General features: G+C 45.2%; 1 protein-coding gene across 1 annotated transcript in view; it reads left to right on the top strand.

The window, feature by feature from the left end:
- TMEM230 (transmembrane protein 230) overlaps nucleotides 1-17,634 on the top strand; it is a 122,504-nt gene extending 104,870 nt beyond the window's left edge. The window contains exon 4 of the mRNA XM_078666641.1: nucleotides 17,356-17,634. Within this exon, the coding sequence (XP_078522767.1) occupies nucleotides 17,356-17,496 (141 nt within the window). The 3' untranslated portion in view covers nucleotides 17,497-17,634. The remainder of the gene's footprint in view (nucleotides 1-17,355) is intronic.
- Nucleotides 17,635-19,959: the final 2,325 nt, after the last annotated feature.

Raw genomic sequence — 19,959 nt, 5'->3', positions numbered from 1 at the left:
TTGAAATTCTCAAGTCTAAAGGCTACACAGTCTCTGCAAAGTAAATCATGAATGTGCTCTCGACCGGAAAGTACTTTAAGGCTTCTTCAGGTATGCTTACTTGCCACACCCCAAAATCCAGTTAGGTTCCATGAGTCTGGAAGAAAGTACGATGCTCTTTTGATGAATTTGTCAGAGAAATGTTTCTACACATTTCCATCAGTTTCCTTGATAACATCGATATTGATGAAGCTAACGTTTGCAGAGTGGCTCTTCTACAGATATCATAGTGGCCTCACTGGAGGCCACAGATACTGTTTTACTGTTCAGAGTCCAGGAGCAAGCATTAAATCCCAATCTGACATAATGGAACTTGGCAGCATAGCTCCAGAATACATACACGCTGCATCTTCATGATGTTCTATCTTTCACCTGGTTCGCCAGGCAGAAATTAACTGCATACAGAAAATCTTAATCACCGAGATTTTTGTGTAACCTATTTTATTTTAGGAACGCATAGCACGTAGAAAATAAAATATAAAAAAAATTAAATTTGAAGAGATCAGTATTATTGTTTGTAACAGCTGCTAAATAGGCTTGCTACATATAGACCCCAACATATTTCCTCGCCTGTTCTCTCGCTGATGATCTCATCTCAGTACTGGATCAGATTCTTCATATTTTAAGAAGTTATCAAATAAACCACTCCCAAAACTAGTAACCCTTGTAAAACAGATACAACAATTCACCCACATGCCTCCTTGCGCAGACCCACAGCACTCTGCGGCAACTAATATAATATGAGTACACCCATGCACACCTCTACTACAAATGCAGGCGCATCACCATCACTTTGTTTTGCCTTCAAATAAGCCCAGGGCCTGGATCTTGGAGTAGAAGAACGTGCCTTCAGGGCGATTGTGTCAGATATTCAATCACGGAGGCCCATATTCTGTCAACTTTTTTGTCAGATCTGATCTGAGTGTTAATTTCTCAATTGCTATCGTATGCCAATGATTGCACATCCATAGCCCCTCTGACAGTGCCTTCTTCTCCAGCAGAGATTAGACGTTTGGCAGCCTTCTACTGGAGTTGCAAAGGATCTTATTTGGTATTCTCCCCCAATTTTTATGACCGTCTTCTGTTTGTAGCCATACCCCTATTGGGTTTCTAGGTGTCTTTGCCTACCCCACCCAATGAATGCCTCAGAGTGACTAAGAACCTCCTTCCACACAGTCTCCTCACACTCTCATAGACTATGAATAAAGATACGCTTGTCTCGCCCACATATCTAGCAGGGGTCTGATGTTGTGAAGTACATCTGCTTTCGTCTGCTAGGAGTAAGGTTCCATCTCATTATCAATTAATATTCAGCTTCTCTTTCTTGGATACTTCTAAAGCTTCGGTGTGTGTTTTGTGCCACATTTCCCCCCAATTTTTTCTCATGTTAACTAGTGTCTGATTTGTGTGTATTGCAGTCTTTCTGTTTCAGGTACCTTGAAGGATCTCTTTCACAGTCTGGAAAGTACATCACCTGGCCTTTATTGAAAATATCCTTAATCATCAAACACTTTTTTCCCCAATGATCAACCCCACACTATCCATCCCTGGAGTAAATACTGCATTAGAGTGGATTGGTGCGTGTGGGGCTAGAACAGTGGTCGGACCTAGCCTATCGCCAGTTTGTACCTTATCAGTGAAGAGAGTCCCAAAACGCCTCAGCCAGGATCATACTAGACATCCCACGCAACGAACACATCTCTGGTCACCTTAAAGACCTCCACTGGCTACCCGTCAATAAGAGGATCACTTTCCGACTGCTAACCCACGCACACAAATCACTCTACGACATCGGACCAGAATGCCTCAACTCACGACTGTCCTTCTACACCCCCTCCCGCCAACTACGTTCCTCCAACCAAGCTCTCGCCACTATACCTCGCATCAACAAGACCACCATGGGAGGCAGATCCTTCTCATACCTGGCTGCCAAAACATGGAACTCACTCCCCGCTTACCTTCGCCTTACCCAGAACCACCTAGCTTTCAGAAAGCAACTTAAAACGTGGATATTTGACAAGTAATCCTCCTCCCCTGTCTAAGCGCCTTGAGACCCTCTGGGTAGGTAGTGCGCTATACAAATTCTCTGACTTGACTTGACTTGACTTGGCCTGAGATGTAGAGTGACTATGGTCTTACCACCTCTTTTTCTTTTTTTTTGCAATGGGATAACGACTTACAAGGGCTCATTCGATGAGCAATCCTCTTTTTTCTGATTCTTTGGAAGACTATTCTACAATCATCCTAAGTGGCTCAGAAAAGTAGTACTGGGGTATATTCGGGAAAGCCAAACCTCCTCTGGCAGCCTTTTATTTAAACTACCTCTGTCCCCCTGCACAAATGAATTGAGTCACTTGTTTTTCCATGCTTTGTAGTTTGTTTTTTTTTGCAGAGTTTTATATAGCGCGAACTAGAACCGAACCGAATCAGTTATCAGAGTGCTTTACATAGCACCAGTTACGTTACATGAGGACACACTTTCATTTTTTTTTTTTTAGGCACGGGGAGATTAAGTGATTTGCCCAGAATCACAGGGGGTTTTTGGCGTCGTTACCGAGACTCAAACCCAGATCCCCAGGTCCGAGGTCGAGCGCCTTAGCCGTTAGGCCAACCCCTCTCCCCAGTTCTGACAAGGGGCTCAACGTATGAAGTGCTTGCAATGGATATAGTACTATATCTATTCTACCCGGCTAAGCGATATAGTGGCTCTTTCACTTGGCCATATGGGCAAGTATATGGGTCTTGGGGCGGTGCCAAATTAATTTGGTTCAAGTGTCTGTTGAGCCAGCCATAGCAACTTTATGGATGACTTCACCCATTTTATTGGACATAGGCTTGTATCTGTTCTCTATCTTTCTTTATTGAGCTGTTTAGGATTTCTGACTTGTCTAAGGTTACCTTCACCCCCAAAATGCCTTCTTGAAGGCCTCTAGGCATTTTGCAATCTTTGGCAGTGGGATTCGGGGTCTGTGTTTGTGAGTAGTACATTCTCAGCAATTGAGCTAGTCTTGTGCTCTAAGCTCAAAATTGTAGTTTTCTAATGGGTGTGTTTCCCCTTATAATGATTACCAGTGGTTTGATGGCAAGGACAAAGAACAGGGGGCAAAGGACATTCATGCATTGCCCCCTCTGGATTTGTAATTTGTTAGATTTTGATTTCATTTAACTTCTGCTTCCGTCATTGCTGGAGTTCTGCCTCCCACTAAAGGAGTTGAACAGTTTTGTGAGTGGTCCAGAAGAAGGGTTGCAAAGTCCCAATAAAAGGCTAGCATGAGTCTATCTGGTCCCGGAGCTTTGTTGGAGTGCTTAGCTTTGATGACTTGGCAAATCTGTTGTGATGTGAAAGGTTTGTCAAACTTCTCCCTCCACTCTTGGAGAATGGATAGGAGCAGGACTCTTTCTACAAGAAGGCTGATATCTTCTCTGTGCACTGGCCATGTATAACATCTGGTAAACATTTTAGGAATAGGTCTTGTTTCCCTGTTTTCGTTAAATATCTTTCCCCTGTGGAACTTCACTCTTGCTGTAGGTTGTCTCATTTTCTTGGCTCTCAATCTGTTAGCTCAATGTTTCCTAAATTGTGTGTTGGTCGGGAACTAATTTTTGGTGGGTTGCGAAAGTTCAAGCAATAAATGTAGATGCTTTTCCTCTATCTAGTCACGTTTGCTGTGTTTCAAAGACAAAGTTCAAATGTCAGGCTATCCCTTCTGACAAATTGCTGCTTATCTTTTTTAACATTGATGTTTACGAACTTCTCTCACTTTGCAATTGGAGAAGGTATTGTGAATTATGTGGCAATCTTGCTGGGGTACATGGAATGTGAAAGTAAAGTCTGCCGGATGTCATTTACTTGTATCGCACAACATGCAGATACCTGTAAATAAACTATACACATTCAGTAGTGAGGTAGCAAAAAAATTAAACACTTTTTTGTAATTCTGAAGTGTGATGGAAACAGTTTTTTAATACGATGAAAACAAATCAATACACTGTGTTTGGTGATGCATAAATGATAAATATTTGCTAAAACACAATTTCCACACATTCTCATTTGTGTGCGATATAGTTTTATCAGTAAAACTGTATGTCTCTGCAAATGCAGTTGCCATTTCAGTGGGAAATGTGCTATCGGTAAAGGACAGTGTGCTACCACACAGTGCTTTAGTTGCGTAAAAAAAAGAAACTACCACTTCATGACCATTGAAGCTAGGTAGGTTGCAAACGTTTGTTGTTCTACACATTAGGTTGTGGTTCTAATAAGTTTGGTAAACACTGTGTTAGCTAATAGTTTATCGGTTTGATTGCCTTGTTCATAAAACTGCTGTTTTAAATTTGATAGTTTTTTTTTTTTACCTTTATAGCCCTCAGTTAGTCCTCAGTATCCTTAATTGGCCCCAAAGTTAAGTCTTTTACTTTTCTGGCATTCCTTCCTGTGTAGTGTTGCATCAAAGCTGTTTTCCCCCAAAATGTGGCTTTGAATGTATCCCAAAGAGAGGGAAGGACGTGTCTCGCTGGTCATTCTCCGGTAGCCTGGGCAAATTTGGCCCTGTTTGCGGGTTCCTTGTGACATACAATTTTTATTTTCATGTGCACCTAACTTTAGGGACAGGTCCTTCTGCCATGTCAGTTTCCACTTGTGTGTGATCTAAAATTGTATCCCCAGTCCTATGAGCACTATGAGGTCTGTGGGGTAGGCTTTATGAGATGAAGCGCATGTTAATTCTAGGATGAGATTTGTGTACGCAAGAGAACATTGAATAATTTCTCTATGGATACAGATATCGTAAGCTGTCAACCAGCCCTTTTTCCTCATATGTAAGTTTGGTACCTCTAGATGTTGCTTTTATAGAATGGGAAAAGGACGTTCTGTTTAAAGTCTGGTCCTTAATCACATTGAGGTTCAACCAACCTCCTATAAAAAATTATCATGTCATCCACTGTCCCTTCTTAGTTCTTCACCATGTTCCTTATGAATCATTTCTGCAGACTTTTTGTGCTTAGATATTGATTGAAGTGATTAGTTCTACACTCTTATGTATCTATCCTCTGGATCACGGTTAGTGTCAAGTATCATTATTTGGAAGTCACTCTTGCATAGAAATGACTAGCTTTTCTGTTTTTGTTTACCCTACGGCCAATATCCGAATGGGCTAGCCCTTATACTTGAACCTAAATTGCTTGGGGCCTCATAATCTTTTCCAAGCCTTTGTTGTTAACCTGTAGCATGTTCACAGGGATTCATCTGTAGCAGATTTGGCATTTGGAGAGTTCCAGGGTCATTTCTTTGTATTCCTGTTTCTTTTGCAGTGTTGCCGCTGGAAGATCTTGATAATGGGGTGACAACTCTGTCACAGAAATACATTTTCTTCCTTTTGCGGACTGCAACCATGCTTTTTTCTTTTTAGGGGTAGCTGGAGAGTTTCACCATCATGTTTCTCTGTGGTTCCTGCAACAGCTGTTCTGTCTGCCCACTCTGAGTGCATTTGATTTAGCGTTTTCTCTCAAGACCCCTCTGAACTGGTCTGTAGCCCACTAGTACGTTGTCTCACTTCCCTCTTTCTGGTTTTTGATGTGGATGTTCTCCCTTCTGGATCTGTTTTTAAGATCTGTGCATTTTTTTCAGCAACCATTTAGTCTAGTTGTAGTGACCAGTTGTTCAGTGTCTGTTGTACCCTGAAAGTGAGCATTTCCTTGTTCAGGACACTGACCCATGCTGTGAAGGTTCATTTTGATGTCTGCCACATCTTTCCCAATTTCAGAGCTCTCTTTCACTAGATCATTCTGAAATGTTCACTCCAGGTCTTATTTATTCTCTGGTAGAGATGCTTTTAGATCTGCGTGCGTGGGTGTGTTTGATTTTGATCCTGTTGTCTCTGACTCTTAGTGGGTAGTGTCATCCTCCTCTTTGTCGATATGAAAAAAGTCTGATATCCGAGATGACTGTGTTTTTTTGTGGGGATGTGGCATGTAAGAGGGAATTTGGATGTTTGTCTTTAGAGTCTCCCTTAATTTCAGTCTAGATTAATATAGAATCAGACAGCCAGGTTAGTCCTGGGATGTATGCGCTGTATTCCTTGTGTTTAGTCCATCAGCGCTTTCCAATGACTGTGCTTTGAGCTCAATTCGCCAGCACTGGTGTCTGTTTGTCTTTTGCCACTTAGCCCATATGTAAAATGACGATTGTTTGCTGTGCGCTTTAGGGTGAACATTCAGCCAGAGAAAAAAGTTAATTACTTTTCTGGAGACTGTCATGTTCTGTAGTGTCTCCTTAGCCCTGTTTAATTGTTCATAGGCAATGTCCTCCAATTCGCAACTGCTGTCCGTATCACAATGAAGGGAGGACAGCGCTGCCTGAACCAAAACTGGTTATTTTCCTCCATGTGCTGGATCAGGTCACCTATGTCTCTGTTCTTCGTCCACTCCCGTTGTGTTTCTCCTCTGTATGGTGGGATGTCAGACCACCACATTGGGACGAGCAACACGCAGTCTCAGTCACTTGGGCGCCAGCTGGATCTCTTTGGCACTTTCATACGGGTATTTGCTGATTTTCCCCAAGAAGCCTGCAGAGGTCTATTGTTTCAGGCTTAACAGGTGTCAGTTACCATATTTTTATGGCTTTTGGCGCACCTTGTATGTATGCATAGCTTTTTGGGCCAGACCTACGCTATTGCCATCTTCAGAGATATTTTTTTAACATTCTCTGTCATCAAGAATTTCGAGAGGGAGGTAAAAAAAGATTTCCCAGCAAATGGGAAACCATCTCTTACTTGTGCGCTTATTGTGTTCATATCTAAATCAGTGATTCCTTCACATGAGCCTATACATACATCTTCATTGTGAAATTTGCCTTGGAAAACAGATTATTTGCCCTAGATGAGCACTTGGATTTAGTGAACGTGAGAACACACGCTTCTTACCTCCCTAAGGTAGTTTCTGATTTTCATGTGAATCAACCATTTTGTTGTCTGTATCTTGTTTTTAAAAACAAATCTTTTTATTGATTACAACAAACAGTACAGATATCACGTAGCACATTCTTTAATTCACATTAATGATTGACGTGGAACAAATGGGTTAATCTCAATAATTAATATTTCCCTTGGTTAGATTGCTCCTGTAATTCAAGATTCTGGTTCATCTGGGACAATTGCGACGGTAAGCTGGGCGGTACACATATATCTGCCCTGTATTTGTTTAATTTGCTCTATATTTGCATCCACTTCATCAGGCACCCCTTGGATACATATACTGTTTTCTACCTAAACATGCACCAGTCCATCACTGTCGGAACCTTTTGTGCCCCCCATTTCCTTGCTATGTTTCGCTTAGCTACCATCTGACCCAGCTTCACCCATGTTCTCTCTTTACTACCCAAGTCCGTTGGTTTGTATATGTTTAGCAGACATCTTTTGGCCTTTGGTACCAGTCTCTCTCCCAGCTACCTCCCCCATGCACAGGACAACATCATTGTAGTACCTACTAATGTGTGGCACTCCAAAATGTTGTGTAAGAAAGTGCCCTCCCTGCCGCACTGCCTTCTGCAACTAGGGTCTTCCCTACATCCCATCTTGACCAAAGCTGGCCCTGTGACGTAAATTCTATCCAATATTTTCAACTGCACCAATTTTCATTTAGAGGAAATTGCTACCTCCATTGGCGATGCCAGTGCTTCCAGCCAGCCCTCCTCTTCCAGCCCGACAAGACACTCTCCCAGTTTTCACGGTGCCATGGAAGAGGATCTGGTGAGTGGTGGATCAATTTTGAGTAAGTCAGGGAATTGCTTTCTTTGGCATATACCCATAAAGAAGCCTATCATCGAGAGGTGAGGCCTCAGGAGGGGTTTCTTCCCTCGGGACCACTGTCTGCAAGGTATGTCATACCTGTAGATACCAGAATCTCTCAGTATCCGCCAGTTCGTAATCCTGCTGTAGTGTCGCGAAGGGCACCACCTCCCCCTGTTTCCAAAGGTCGCCCACCTTGGCTATCTCAATGGTATCACATTTATCGAAACCCCTCGTCCTCTAGAGGGAGACCAGTTGTTCCGCATTCCACAGTGGGGTGGCCAGTGTTATTTTCTTCGCCCATCCCCTACGCCGTATGCCACACCTGAATCGAGTGCTTCGGGATATCTGTCAGATGTAGTTTCGTGGGCCTTGAATAAAGACCACAGGTGTAATTACCCCCAGGTAAGAGCCACCTATCCATAGCATATCCTGGACATTCGGTATATGCAATGGTTGATGGCAGCTAGTTGCGCCGCCCAGTAGTACTTTTTAATATTCCGTAATCCAATTCCCTCATCATACCACCCTTTTACAAATTTTGAGATTGATATTCGCGGTGGACTACTTCCCCAGAGCAACGTTCTCTGTGCACGCACTTTCCACCGTCCACAAAGTAGAACACGGGGACTGGGTCAGGTGAATTGTGAAGGACATATAGGAAGCGAGGCAAAGACATCATCTTGAAGAGTACCGCTCTGCCTAGTAGCGATAGCGGAAGAGTCTCCACAGCCTGTCTTAGCCGCTGTAGCAGCGGCAGCAGCAAATTAGACAAATGATACAATTTGGGATCTTTAGAGATGAACAGTCCAATAATATTTGAATCCATCTGTGGCTATCGCCACCTTACAGTCTTTGGGAAGGGTCAGGCGGATTTCCGTTGAATACAAATCTAAGCATTTTTGACCAGTTAATATTGTAGCTGGAGTAAGTACCAACATTAGTAAATATGTTGAGAACCATGTGCAGAGATCTCTCTGGAGAGGCCAGGTGCAACAAAATACCATCTGCATAGAGTGAGATAAGTTTTTCTTACTTCTCCGCCCAACGTAATCCCTTAATTATAGAGTCTTTACGGCTTCAGTAGGTTAGAGGCTCTAAGGTTAAACCAAATAGAAGCGGTGACAAGGGGCAACCCTGTCGCGTCCCCCTGTGAAGCATGAAGATGGCTGACTTTTTTATTATTGACAACTACTTGTGCAAGGGTGTTAGTATAGAGATGTCTTATCCAGCAGATACATTTTGGGCCATAACCGAGTTTTTCTAAGACGGCAAAGAGATATGCCCACACAATGGTATCAAACACCATGGTAACATCCAAGGACACTGTTGGACCTGGCACCTTGGCGTGAGTCTCCCTTCCACTTTTTGCTGATGTGCCTCAGATGTTTTTCTGGTGTTCGATGCTCAGGGCACTGCGCCACGGCCAATCCGTGCCGCAGTGCAAGTGCTCCCTATATAAAGTGTATCCGTAATTGAATTCCATGATTGGCTTATTTGGTTTACTGTCGGTCCCCAGTAACGTGCACGAGGAGTGCCGGGACTTGTAGATACAAATGCTGCTAGTGGGCCTGCAGCGCTGGTTGCGCCACCCACAGAAGCGACCTCGTAAAATGTGTCTCGGGTTCGCCATTGCAGACCCTACTGGTACTGTCATGCTGACTGCGCAAGTGCACACACTTGCCAGTCCCTAAACCTTCCCTAACCTTCATATCAGTCACCCCTATGGTAGGCCTACGGGCAGGGTGCATTGTAAGCGTAAGATAGGACAAGCCATTATGTGTGTGGCATGTCCTAATAATGAATTACCGCCCTTTTCGTTCTTCACTATTGAAGGGCTGCCTGTTCTCTTAGGCCAAGGTGAGCTGCCGGAATTATTACACGCTATAGTCCCGGCAGGCTCAGGGAACAAGGTGGCACGTCAAGTTTGGTATGCCTGAACTCAGAATAATAAAATACTTCCTTAAGCAAGGTTTATTTTAATATCCTGTGTTTGCAAATGCTACTTTTAGAAAGTTAGCATTTGCTCGCCTAACTATTTCAGCCCGCCTCTGCCAGGATGTGTATCTGCTGTCTGGGTTTGTGTGAGTGACAGGGCTGGGGAATTCCCGGGGACAGTCGGGGTTATCAGGTGGTGAATAGGGTGCTTACACCAGGATGGGTGGGCGGAGTAGTCCTTGACTCTGACTAGGGTTGTGCTCCACCACCACAATGCTGGCTCCACCTCCTGAGGAGCGTCTGATGTCCCTGCCCTGCACCCTGAAAGAAGACAGCAACTTCCTGTCAACAGAGTGCTCCAAAACTGGGTTGAACCAGGCTCAGGCCCCCTGGCCTGCAAAGACAAAAGAAACTGAGTATAAATATAGGAGCCCTGCTCCTAACAAATCCAAACCTGTTTTGACCACGACGAACCTCTGCCTGACTAGAAGGACCAAGAGAAGCTGAAGGAAGGAAACCGGTCTTGGCCCTGAAGGGCTGGCCTGCAGTGGTGCCTTGCTGAGAACGGAGAGGAAAAGACCAGAGAGGACTTTAAAGACTTGTGCCTAAAACGATCTCCAAGGGCTTGATCACGAGCTTGCACCCTGAACGGAACCCCAGGACCATTGGGTTCTATTCTGCCTGTGCCCGTTTGCTGTTGGGCCTTTAGTTCTTATTCCCTTGCCAGAGTTGTGACTCGGGTGCCGTCGCCCCTCCTAAGATCGTGACAGCTCAGTGCCTGGTCGCCCCGCCGCCGAGAGCCCCGCTCAAGCTTGAGTCGCTCTCCGCTTCAGTGCCGGGCCGCCCGCTCTCCTGTCATCTCGCCTGCTACGGAGCGCGTTGTGCGCCTCTCATCTTCTCCCGCCAGAATCTGCACGGAGCGCATCTGATAGCCTCGGACGGTCCGTACGTCGTAACGTACCGTACGTCGTAACGTACCCGACTGTCTCGCTTTGCCCTCCTGCATACCAAGGCTCGTGCCACACCTTAAGAAAGGCCTTCCGTACATTGGTACCGGAGGCCCGGTGCTGCACCCGTCTGCCCGAGAAAGGGACGCTCCACACAGATCCACAGGTGTGACCTGGCGTGCTAAGAAGTAGTACGCCCCGCAGGCCTGAATGGCACCTTGCCCCGTGAGCTGCATCAGACCCTGGATAGCCACAACCCTCCACACCATCCCGCTCACCCGCCTCGCTCCTCGAGGGGGCTCCGAGCCGGATAGATCCTTTGGAGAACCGTTGGCCTCGTCCCGGGTCCGCCCTCACCAGTAGCCGCGCCTGAAACGCCTCGGACACTCAACGCAAGGTACACTTGAACTCTATCCCGAGTTCACAGCGGATCCAGGGTCCGCAACGTTTGTTTTCCCTGTCGTCGTACCTTGCTAACCAAGAACACTTAAAGAATAATTGCCTATTTAAATCTGGTGGCCTTCAATCGCTAAACGTTATACGGTCTTGTGATAATCCTGCATATGAAGTATTTTTACATAAAGTCTACGTATTTTTGATACAACCTTACGACTGGTGTCCGTTTGTGGTGGGTCAGTGGGTTTCCTGTATGTGATCATAAATGCTTAACTAACTATCGCCCTGAGGATTAGCCTTGTCTTCTCGCGCCACGCAACCTAGAGGGTGAGCAGGGGTTATTCTTACGGAGGAGTTCCCTTGCCCTGACTAGAGGAGAAGGTCCCTTCTTGTCACAAGTGCATACCTGTGCCAACCAGAGACCTCTGATTCTAACAGACACCACCACCGCATCTTCCCTTATGGTATCCACCCTTCCCATGACTCTGTGCAATCGCCGCAGGTTTAGCGATGTATTTCTTCACGGCATGATGCTCGATTGGTCAGGGTGGACTAATCCTGAAATAATCCAGGCCAGCTGGGAGGCTAGCAACTTGGCCAATATTTTGACCTCTTCATTCAACAGTGATATAGGTCGGTAGGACGAGCATTTATTTTTGGGTTTTCTGTCTTTATATATCACTACCAGAGTAGCTATCCTCTGGTCTTGTGGAAGGCTCCCATTCCCAAGGCTTTCTCATATATTTTCTTAAGGTGGGGGGCTATTCCATCCATCCATTGTAGAGTTCGATTGGGAGGCTGTTTGGGCCCATTGCTTTCCCGGATTTGAGAGTTTGTATGGCTTTTGCTATTTCTTTCTGTGTGAGGTCGTTATCTAGCAGAGTTCTATCTTCTTTCGCTATCATTGGTAGGTGCATTTCGGACAGTAACTCCTTCACTTCTCTTTTCTGCCTAGTGGTCTTGGATGCATATATTAGCTCATAGTACTTGGCGAATTCGTCAGCGATTTCCTGCGTATCCATGAGACTGTCCCCGATTCTACTAGTAGCTCTAGGACCAGCCAACTCGCCAGTTCTCTCCTATCTAGCCAAGTTAACAGTTTCCCAGCTTTATTACCTAGCTCGTATATTCGTCCTAACTTGTGCCTGTTTAGTGTTTTCATCATGTCTCTCGCCTCGCTCCCATACTCCTCTTTCTTTAGGTTGAAAATGGGTGGCTTGTCCCACTCTTCTGTTGTAGTGAGTTCACCCGCTTGTTTCAGTATCTCTTCTTCTAGTCTGAGTAGCCCTGCATTTTTTCCCCTTCTTTGCTCCTGCTATCTGGGACACCGCATGTCCCCATATTACCGTTTTGAAGGCCTCCCATAGGATCTGGGCCGATTCTACAGATCCCTCATTCTCTCTAAAATAATTGTCTATTTCCTGAGTGATCTTCAGTTTAATCTTCGGATTTCGGAGGTGGCAGGCGTTTATAGGTGCTATTCTAGACCCGCTTCCTTTTTTGATCTCCACTGGTGCCCAGACTGGGGAATGATCGGAAATGCCCCTCGCTAGGTGTTGGGATCCTTGTCGTATCTTATCTGGTCTGCCGGGGTCCGAAAACAATCGATTTGAGAGAAACTAATATGGGTCCCTGAGTGAAATGTAAAGTGTGTCTTAGTAGGGTGATGAAACCTCCATGCATCCACTAGCCCCATTGCGTCTAGGAAGTGTGGGAGTATCAGCTGCGATGGTGCTATATCTCGGGGGAGGGAAGGGGATGTTGGTATAACCTCCCTGACATCACGGAATTAAAGTCTCCCCCTATTACCAATTTTCCTATGGGGGACGTTAGCATCACTTTCCCCATGTCTCTGAAAGCAACCTCCTGCAGATCTGGTGGTGAATACATTGATACTATGGTCAGTGGTTCGCCCTCCCAATTACCAGACGCGGCCCCATCTAGCAAGGGCCTTGCACATGTTACCTATTAAGTGTGTTTCCTGGAGTAGTACCAACTCTGGGGCATGTCGATTAATGAATTGCAATATGATTCCTCTGTGTTTATCCCTTAATCCGATTACATTCCAGGACAGGAGTCTGAATCTTTTATCACCCGATGTGGCCATGCTTCATCTCATAAACCACCGCCACATCTGGTGTCCCATCTTTCTCCTAATATTGCATGCGTTCCAACCAAGGGGCTGGTTGCGTTCAGTGAGTCCCACTGAGCCTATTCCTCCCCCCTCCCACTGTCCCTCTCATGTCACTTGCCGTAATATGTGAATCTGTAACAGAATGATAGAACAACAATAACAAAACCCTCTTTACCCCCCACCATGCTCCCCTACACTCTGGGCTCTGAACTGCCAATGACTCCAACTATGCAGAGTGCCTGTCGCCCCATATGTAACTAACTAAAGCTAGTGATGGGGGTCCCCATGCCCGACTCCCCCGCTCCCGTCCTTCTGCTCAGTGTACCCTCATATCCCTATCCACCGACGACGCCAAGTCTGACGGTCCCTTTGCCGTATGCGCCATTCCCCTCGGTCTCCTTTGTAGATGGATTGTGCCGCCCTCCTTGCTGAGAAGTGTTCTTTCCCTTTTCGGTGATTGTGCTCTCTTGCCGGCCTCCATGCCTCCAGGCAGTCTGCTGCTGCGCCCAGGGTTTCAAAGAACCAGGACCTTCCCTCCGCTTCGCTGAAAACAGCATCGCGTATCGGATATCTTTATCTCTTAGTTTGCGTCTTGATCTCCAAAAAAGTTCTCCTTTGTTTCGATCGTGAAGTCTGGGTAAAAGGTGGCATCTCTATTGTCATACTTGATCGGTGAGGCCGTGCGGGTAGTTTGTAATATACTGTCTTGGTCCCTGAAATTTAGAGTCTCGCCTGCAGGGGCATAGGGTGGGCACCCGGTTTTGGCCTACCTCTGGGGATTCTGTGCACTCTCCCAACTGTGATAAAAGTTGCAAGGTCTTTGGTTTCAGCTAATCGCAAATTAGAGTTTCTACGAAAAGGTCAGCTTCTTGCACTTCCGCCTTCTCGGGGACCCCAAGTATCCTGATATTATTCCTTTGTGTTCGGCCTTCATAATCGTCCAATGATCTCTCCATTTTCTTACTGGCAACTTGGAGTTCCTTGATTTCTCGTTTCATCTGATTTTACTCTCCGCTTAACTCAGTGGTGACCACTTCCATGTTTTTGACTTTTTCACTTGTATTATGCATGTCTGCCCTCATCAGCGTCACCTCAGCTGTTATCGAGTCTATTCTATTTTCCAGGGACGTGCAAACTCCCACTATGGCCTCCATGATCTCTTTCAGTGATGGTTCTCCGCTGTCCAGCCCCAGCACCGTTTCTTCTCCTCCCTTGCAGGGAGTGTCTGGCTCAGACCGTTTCTTCATTGTAAATTTGTCCAATTTGGTCTAAAGGGTTCCCTTTGCCCCCGACATTATTGCCAGTTAGTTAGTGACCTGCTGGGGTCCAAATGGGCGCTCTTTGGGGACTCTTGCTGGTATCTTGAATTCTTAGCCAGCTAGACTACGCAACCTTCAAATTCCCGGACTTCTGGACATGGCCGCTATTTCTCACTTGAGGGTCCTCGTTCTGACCAATTCTGCTGGGCCTCACTTAGTGGTCCCTTGTACCCCCTTTTTATTGCTCGGGCTTGACTTGTCTTGCCACCTCTGTAAGGACATCTTCTCCAAGTATCTAGGCCCCACCATGGTCCGGGCATCTGATCGACCTGCTTCTAAGGTCACTAGGACATTTAAAATCACCTCTTCCCCTCCTTCGCAGCTGCGGGGTATGTGCCCTGGCCCTCCTCCACTGCTCTCTTAGTGTACTCCGCAGTACCTGGCATCAGTGCTGTCGGCTTCAGAGGCTGCTGTTACCGTGAAAATGTGCGACTTGTCGGCTCAGCAGAGCTGTCCAATATGTGGGGGTGGCTCCTGGCCACCTGCTCTATCATGCTGTAATTGGGTCCCATTTGCCCAGCGCCTCTCTATGCCAGCACCATCTTGGATATTTAGGGCTGCTCACCCTAGTCGCCCCCACGCCTATGCCTTCCGGTACCTTGCAGTTGTACCCTGCCGAAACCACTGGTGGCGGGTCCGCCACCCCCGCACGCACTCACCAGGGGTTGTACGCCAGTTCTGCAGCTCCCTCAGCGTTCTCTCTGGGAGTGGCGGTTTTTCCTCAGCGTTACTTCTTCCCCGTGTCCGCTGCCACTCCTCTGCGTCACTCCCCAGTTTACGATGTACCAGCCGCTGTTCGGGGTCCCGGGGCATGCATTATACTGTCCTGCTGGTTTCATGAGCCCCATATACCGCCTTCACGTTTTGGGGTCTTCCACGACCCTTGCCAGTTTCTCTCACGTTTTCAGATGGGCACCACCGCAAATTTAGCCCAGGGTCTTATCTCCTTCCTGGGCCGCAGTGCCAGGTCCGGGCATACTCCACCCTCGCAGTTCGCTTTTCTTCCAGCATCACCTTCTTCTCTGCCTCGGGTCATTATTTATCGTTCTCCGACATGGGTTGCGGATCTACAGATGGATTTATTACGGGCAGATGCCCTGGGAGTCATGGAGCCTCACAGTAGGGCGGCCATCGCGATCGGTGCCTAAGCCACACCCCCTTGTTGTCATATTCTTGAAGCAATCCCACTCCATCAGCAGAAAGATCTCCCCATACCGCAGTGTAATTATTTATTTAGTTACTTCAGAGGAGTTGACAGAGATGGAATGCAATATTATAGTTGGAGATTAAGAATCCAGACAACCGAGTTGTTAAGTGTCTTGAATTTCTTTGATAATGAGGAGAGTCCAACGGTTTTACTTAGCAAAAGGCAGACGGAGGCTCAATATTTTGTTAACCCCTCCCGTGCTCATAATGCAGGGTTGCGCTGTGCTGATGACTAGCTGAGCTGGTCATGACCCGTGCGGCGCTCAAACGCGGGGCAAATTCCCCCGCTGTGCTGAGCGTTCTAAAGAAATGGGTGTGGTCCATGAGCTCGTCACAAGAACCGTGGTGCTGCACGCACCTCCCCTCCCCCCAGCGCCGCGGGGAAATTAGCCCCGCGGCGAAGGGGTTAAATGTGTTGTTGTATTTTGTAGCTTTTATGATTCACTTTGTGACTTCGAATAAAGCTTATTTTGATTGATTGATTGATTGATTGGTCTTGAAAAGAATAGGTTTCTCCACGTCAAAGATGCTATTAGATGGATTGGGTCCTGTGAAATTTGACATTACCACGCAGACCAAAAGCACACTCCACCAGCGGTGAAGCAGCTGCTGCTGCCTGGATGGGAAATGTTCCTGTTAGTGATGTCCAAAGGGCTTTTATGTTAAGATCCATCTATATTTTGACTAGGGATTAATTATTTTAATTTAAATTCTAACGCTGACACCCTAATAGTCCAGACTGCTCTAAAGAACCTATTTGGCAAATTTTCTTCAACTGTCATTTTATAAACATCCGTTGTCTAGCACCCATGGAAGAGTTGTGTTCTTCCTATTCTTTTACAGTGTTGGACTATGAATGCAGATCCTAAAATGCAAATGTAAATGATACCTACATGAAATCTTATTTCTGGATTGGGGAAATCTTCTTAAACGTCACAAACATCCCACTCGCTATCCCTGCTTCAACTTTGAGTTTGGGTTGTATGCCATACTACAATAGGGGTCCTTATAAGGCCTGGCAGTACGCGCTGGCAATAAAAGGCATGATGGTATATTGGAGCTCTGGCGTCTTAAAGAAACAGTGATTATTGGAATTCTTTCTGTGGCTGTTGCTTATCTAGCTGCATTCCCCTTCTTTTCCTGCCTGATTTCCTTTTCCCTAAACAATGATAGTGTTTGTAATGCAATATTGTTTTGATTTCAATTGGATATATTTTTGTAAAAGAAATTCAACATTTGGAATAGGTGGCATTTGAAACATCTACATTCAAAAGTGCCAGATTTTCACCATATAGTACCTGGTTTATATATTGAAAAGATGTTCCAAAACTTCTCAGGTAGGTGGGAATATTCTGTTTTCCCTACTGTCTAAAGTGAAGATTCCTACATTGCAGATCTAAAATTAGAAGTAAATAACCTTTCCTTCTCTTGTAGTCACTAAATGTTTGAGTTTAACATTTTAATTTTTTTATACATATAAACATGTGTTGAAGGTGTCACTGTAAAAGTTAAATATGAGTTTCAATTTGACATTCTTACCTCTGCTGTGTAATTTGCTCTTGTGTCGGCTGACTGTTTTCCTTTCTTCTTTACAGGGAACAGACCGCGCCATACCTGTGCTCATTATTGGCATACTTGTTTTCCTGCCAGGTTTTTACCATCTGCGTATTGCATATTTCGCTTCAAAGGGATACCGGGGCTACTCCTATGATGACATCCCAGACTTTGATGACTGACTGCTGTGATATGGGGCGAGGCAGAATTGAGAGGAGCGATCTACTTCGTAACCCTATAGCTGCTTCTCTCCTGTACTTATAGGTACTTGTAGGTTTCCTGTACAGGGTGTCCTAAAAAAAAGACCTCGCATGTTGGACCTGTAATGAGGTTAAATAACCTCTTGCTAAGGGATAACTCATTGGTGTGGCACAGACGCGGTGTGCCGGCAGTGCCTGTAGAGTACCCACTGCCTGACTGGACGCTTGAAGATTTTGCATTATCAATCACGAAGGACAAATATTGCATTCAACGTTACTACCACGCCACCCCACCCCACCCCACCCCCAACACGCTTGATATTTCCTCTGTGTTCTTTTATAGCTGGATGGACTTTCTTTCATATTCTATTTTATTTTTTATGTTAAATAAAATATAGATTAGCTCTCACAATTATTGATCCGTTAGCATAATGTCAGCTGTTCCTTTGATTTCCATCCTGGTATGATTTTTTATGATTATTCAAAATATACAAAGGAGTTCAGCTTCACAGTCTCAGGGAAGAACCTATAGAGGTCCAAGCTGTAATGTAACTCGGTTTGAATGAGATGTTTGGGATGTCTGGGTCTCTGCTGGTGCTGTGGTCTTTTTTGAGTGTCATGTTCAGTCATAACTGCTGCGCTGTAATGTGCCGTTATCAACATATTCTCTTTTAATTCTGGCAAAATGGGAAAGCGAAGATCACAGAAAATGTAGGGTAAAATGTCTGCTGGTTACGGTACACCTCGAGCTTGCTTGCACCTGAATTACATACACTCTGTGTACACATGTGCAAGCCATTTGGATCTCTGTAAGTTTTAGTTTTGTTTTACAGTCTGGGCTTGTGGTGTTGCACAGGAAATGGCTGAGCGCCCATGGAAACAAAAAGAAGATATTATGCTAATGTATGATATTCAGTTAGAACATTGTCTAGGTGTTCATCTACTGGGGGAAATGATTGGGAGCTGTCCGTTCTTCAAGTGAAAGAAATATTGATTTGCTCAAAATCGTACAGTGCTTTCATTATTTTTGTTTACATCGCAGGATAAGCCATCATCTTTCCCATTTAATTCCGGAATGGTATCAAAACATGCCATTCCAGCATCGGCAATGTCTGAGTTATGCTCAAATTCTAGATCTTTATGCGTTTTCCTATGCAGATGTCGACCTTATTTTGAGTAACACTGGGCAAAGTACTATGCTACCCTCCCGTAGTTTGCGCTACTTCGCACTACGTGAATTGCACTTAGCGCAGTGCAAACAGGTGTAGCGTAGTGGTCATTTTTTGCTTGCTCGCGGTCCTCAAAGTCAAGTTGGCGACCGCGAGCGAGCAAAATGACATCCCGGCGAGACTTTTTCCTTGTTGCATGGAAAATAAACCTCACGGCGAGATTCTCAACGCAGGGAGGTCAGGTTTCTCATTGCGAGCGGTCGTGTATGCTTGCGACCGCTCGCGATGAGAAACTACCAGTCCGCGTTGGGAAAACTGCTGCTCGAGTATAAATCTACTCGAGCGGCAGAAAACACTGTGCATTATGCGGTTTGCACTGATTGCACAGTGCGGACAAGCATCTGGCACTGTGCAATCAGTGCGAACAGCATTTTGCACGGTGCACTACGCATAGCTCGCGTAGTGCACTTCGCATAGCTACGTGTAGCGCTACTACGCAAACACCGCCCAGGGTTAATTTTGAGCCCTTATAAGAGCCCATCAGCCCCTTAGAGCTCAAAAAAATGTGACACTGCTGGTCTGCTACACCAGCTTATAAAATTATTTAGATGGGGATGTCTTCGAAATTAGACAATATTTAATTGAAAACATGGATCTTGATAACATCGATGCTGTATGTGTAACATTAAATTGACAGAATCCTCTTTTAAACATGATTAAGAATACCTCGAATTGTTTAAAAATACCTAGCTTTTGTCACGTAATTCCTGCCTCCATTTTTTTACATTTCTTTTATGTAAGGTGTCTTTTAACAAATGAAAAACCAATTCATACTTTCCGTTACAGCCTTTCACTCCTACTTATGCTAAATTAGCCAAAGCGAAGAACTCCCCTAACTACCAGAAACTGACCTAGTTCCAGATTTTATTTTACAAATTGAGGTTACATCTCACCGAATTTGAAATGCCGGAAATTCTCGAAAGGGAAGCTGCTGATCCCATGCACCCAAAGTCTGCTATTGAAAGTGCAGAGGAAACCAATCCTTCTACAAATAGGAGGCAACACAATAAATCACATAAAACATTTTGTGATGTAAAAAACCAAAGTTGTAACCTATGTTTCAAATTAAAGAATTACACACGTGCTTCGTATTTTTCTTTTTTTGTTATGGTCTTTAACTTTATTTTGAAATTTAGGAAATCTCGCCAGTGATGGAAAGAATTGTTGCCATTACTGTTTTTGCAGTAAAAGTTAAACGAAGTTACTTAGCTTCTAT

The sequence above is a fragment of the Lissotriton helveticus genome, chromosome 11, assembly GCF_964261635.1.
Source record: "Lissotriton helveticus chromosome 11, aLisHel1.1, whole genome shotgun sequence".
In the NCBI taxonomy this organism is placed as follows: Eukaryota; Metazoa; Chordata; class Amphibia; order Caudata; family Salamandridae; genus Lissotriton; species Lissotriton helveticus.
Note: the sequence above shows the minus strand (reverse complement) of the source record. Positions and strands in the feature narration are given on the sequence as shown.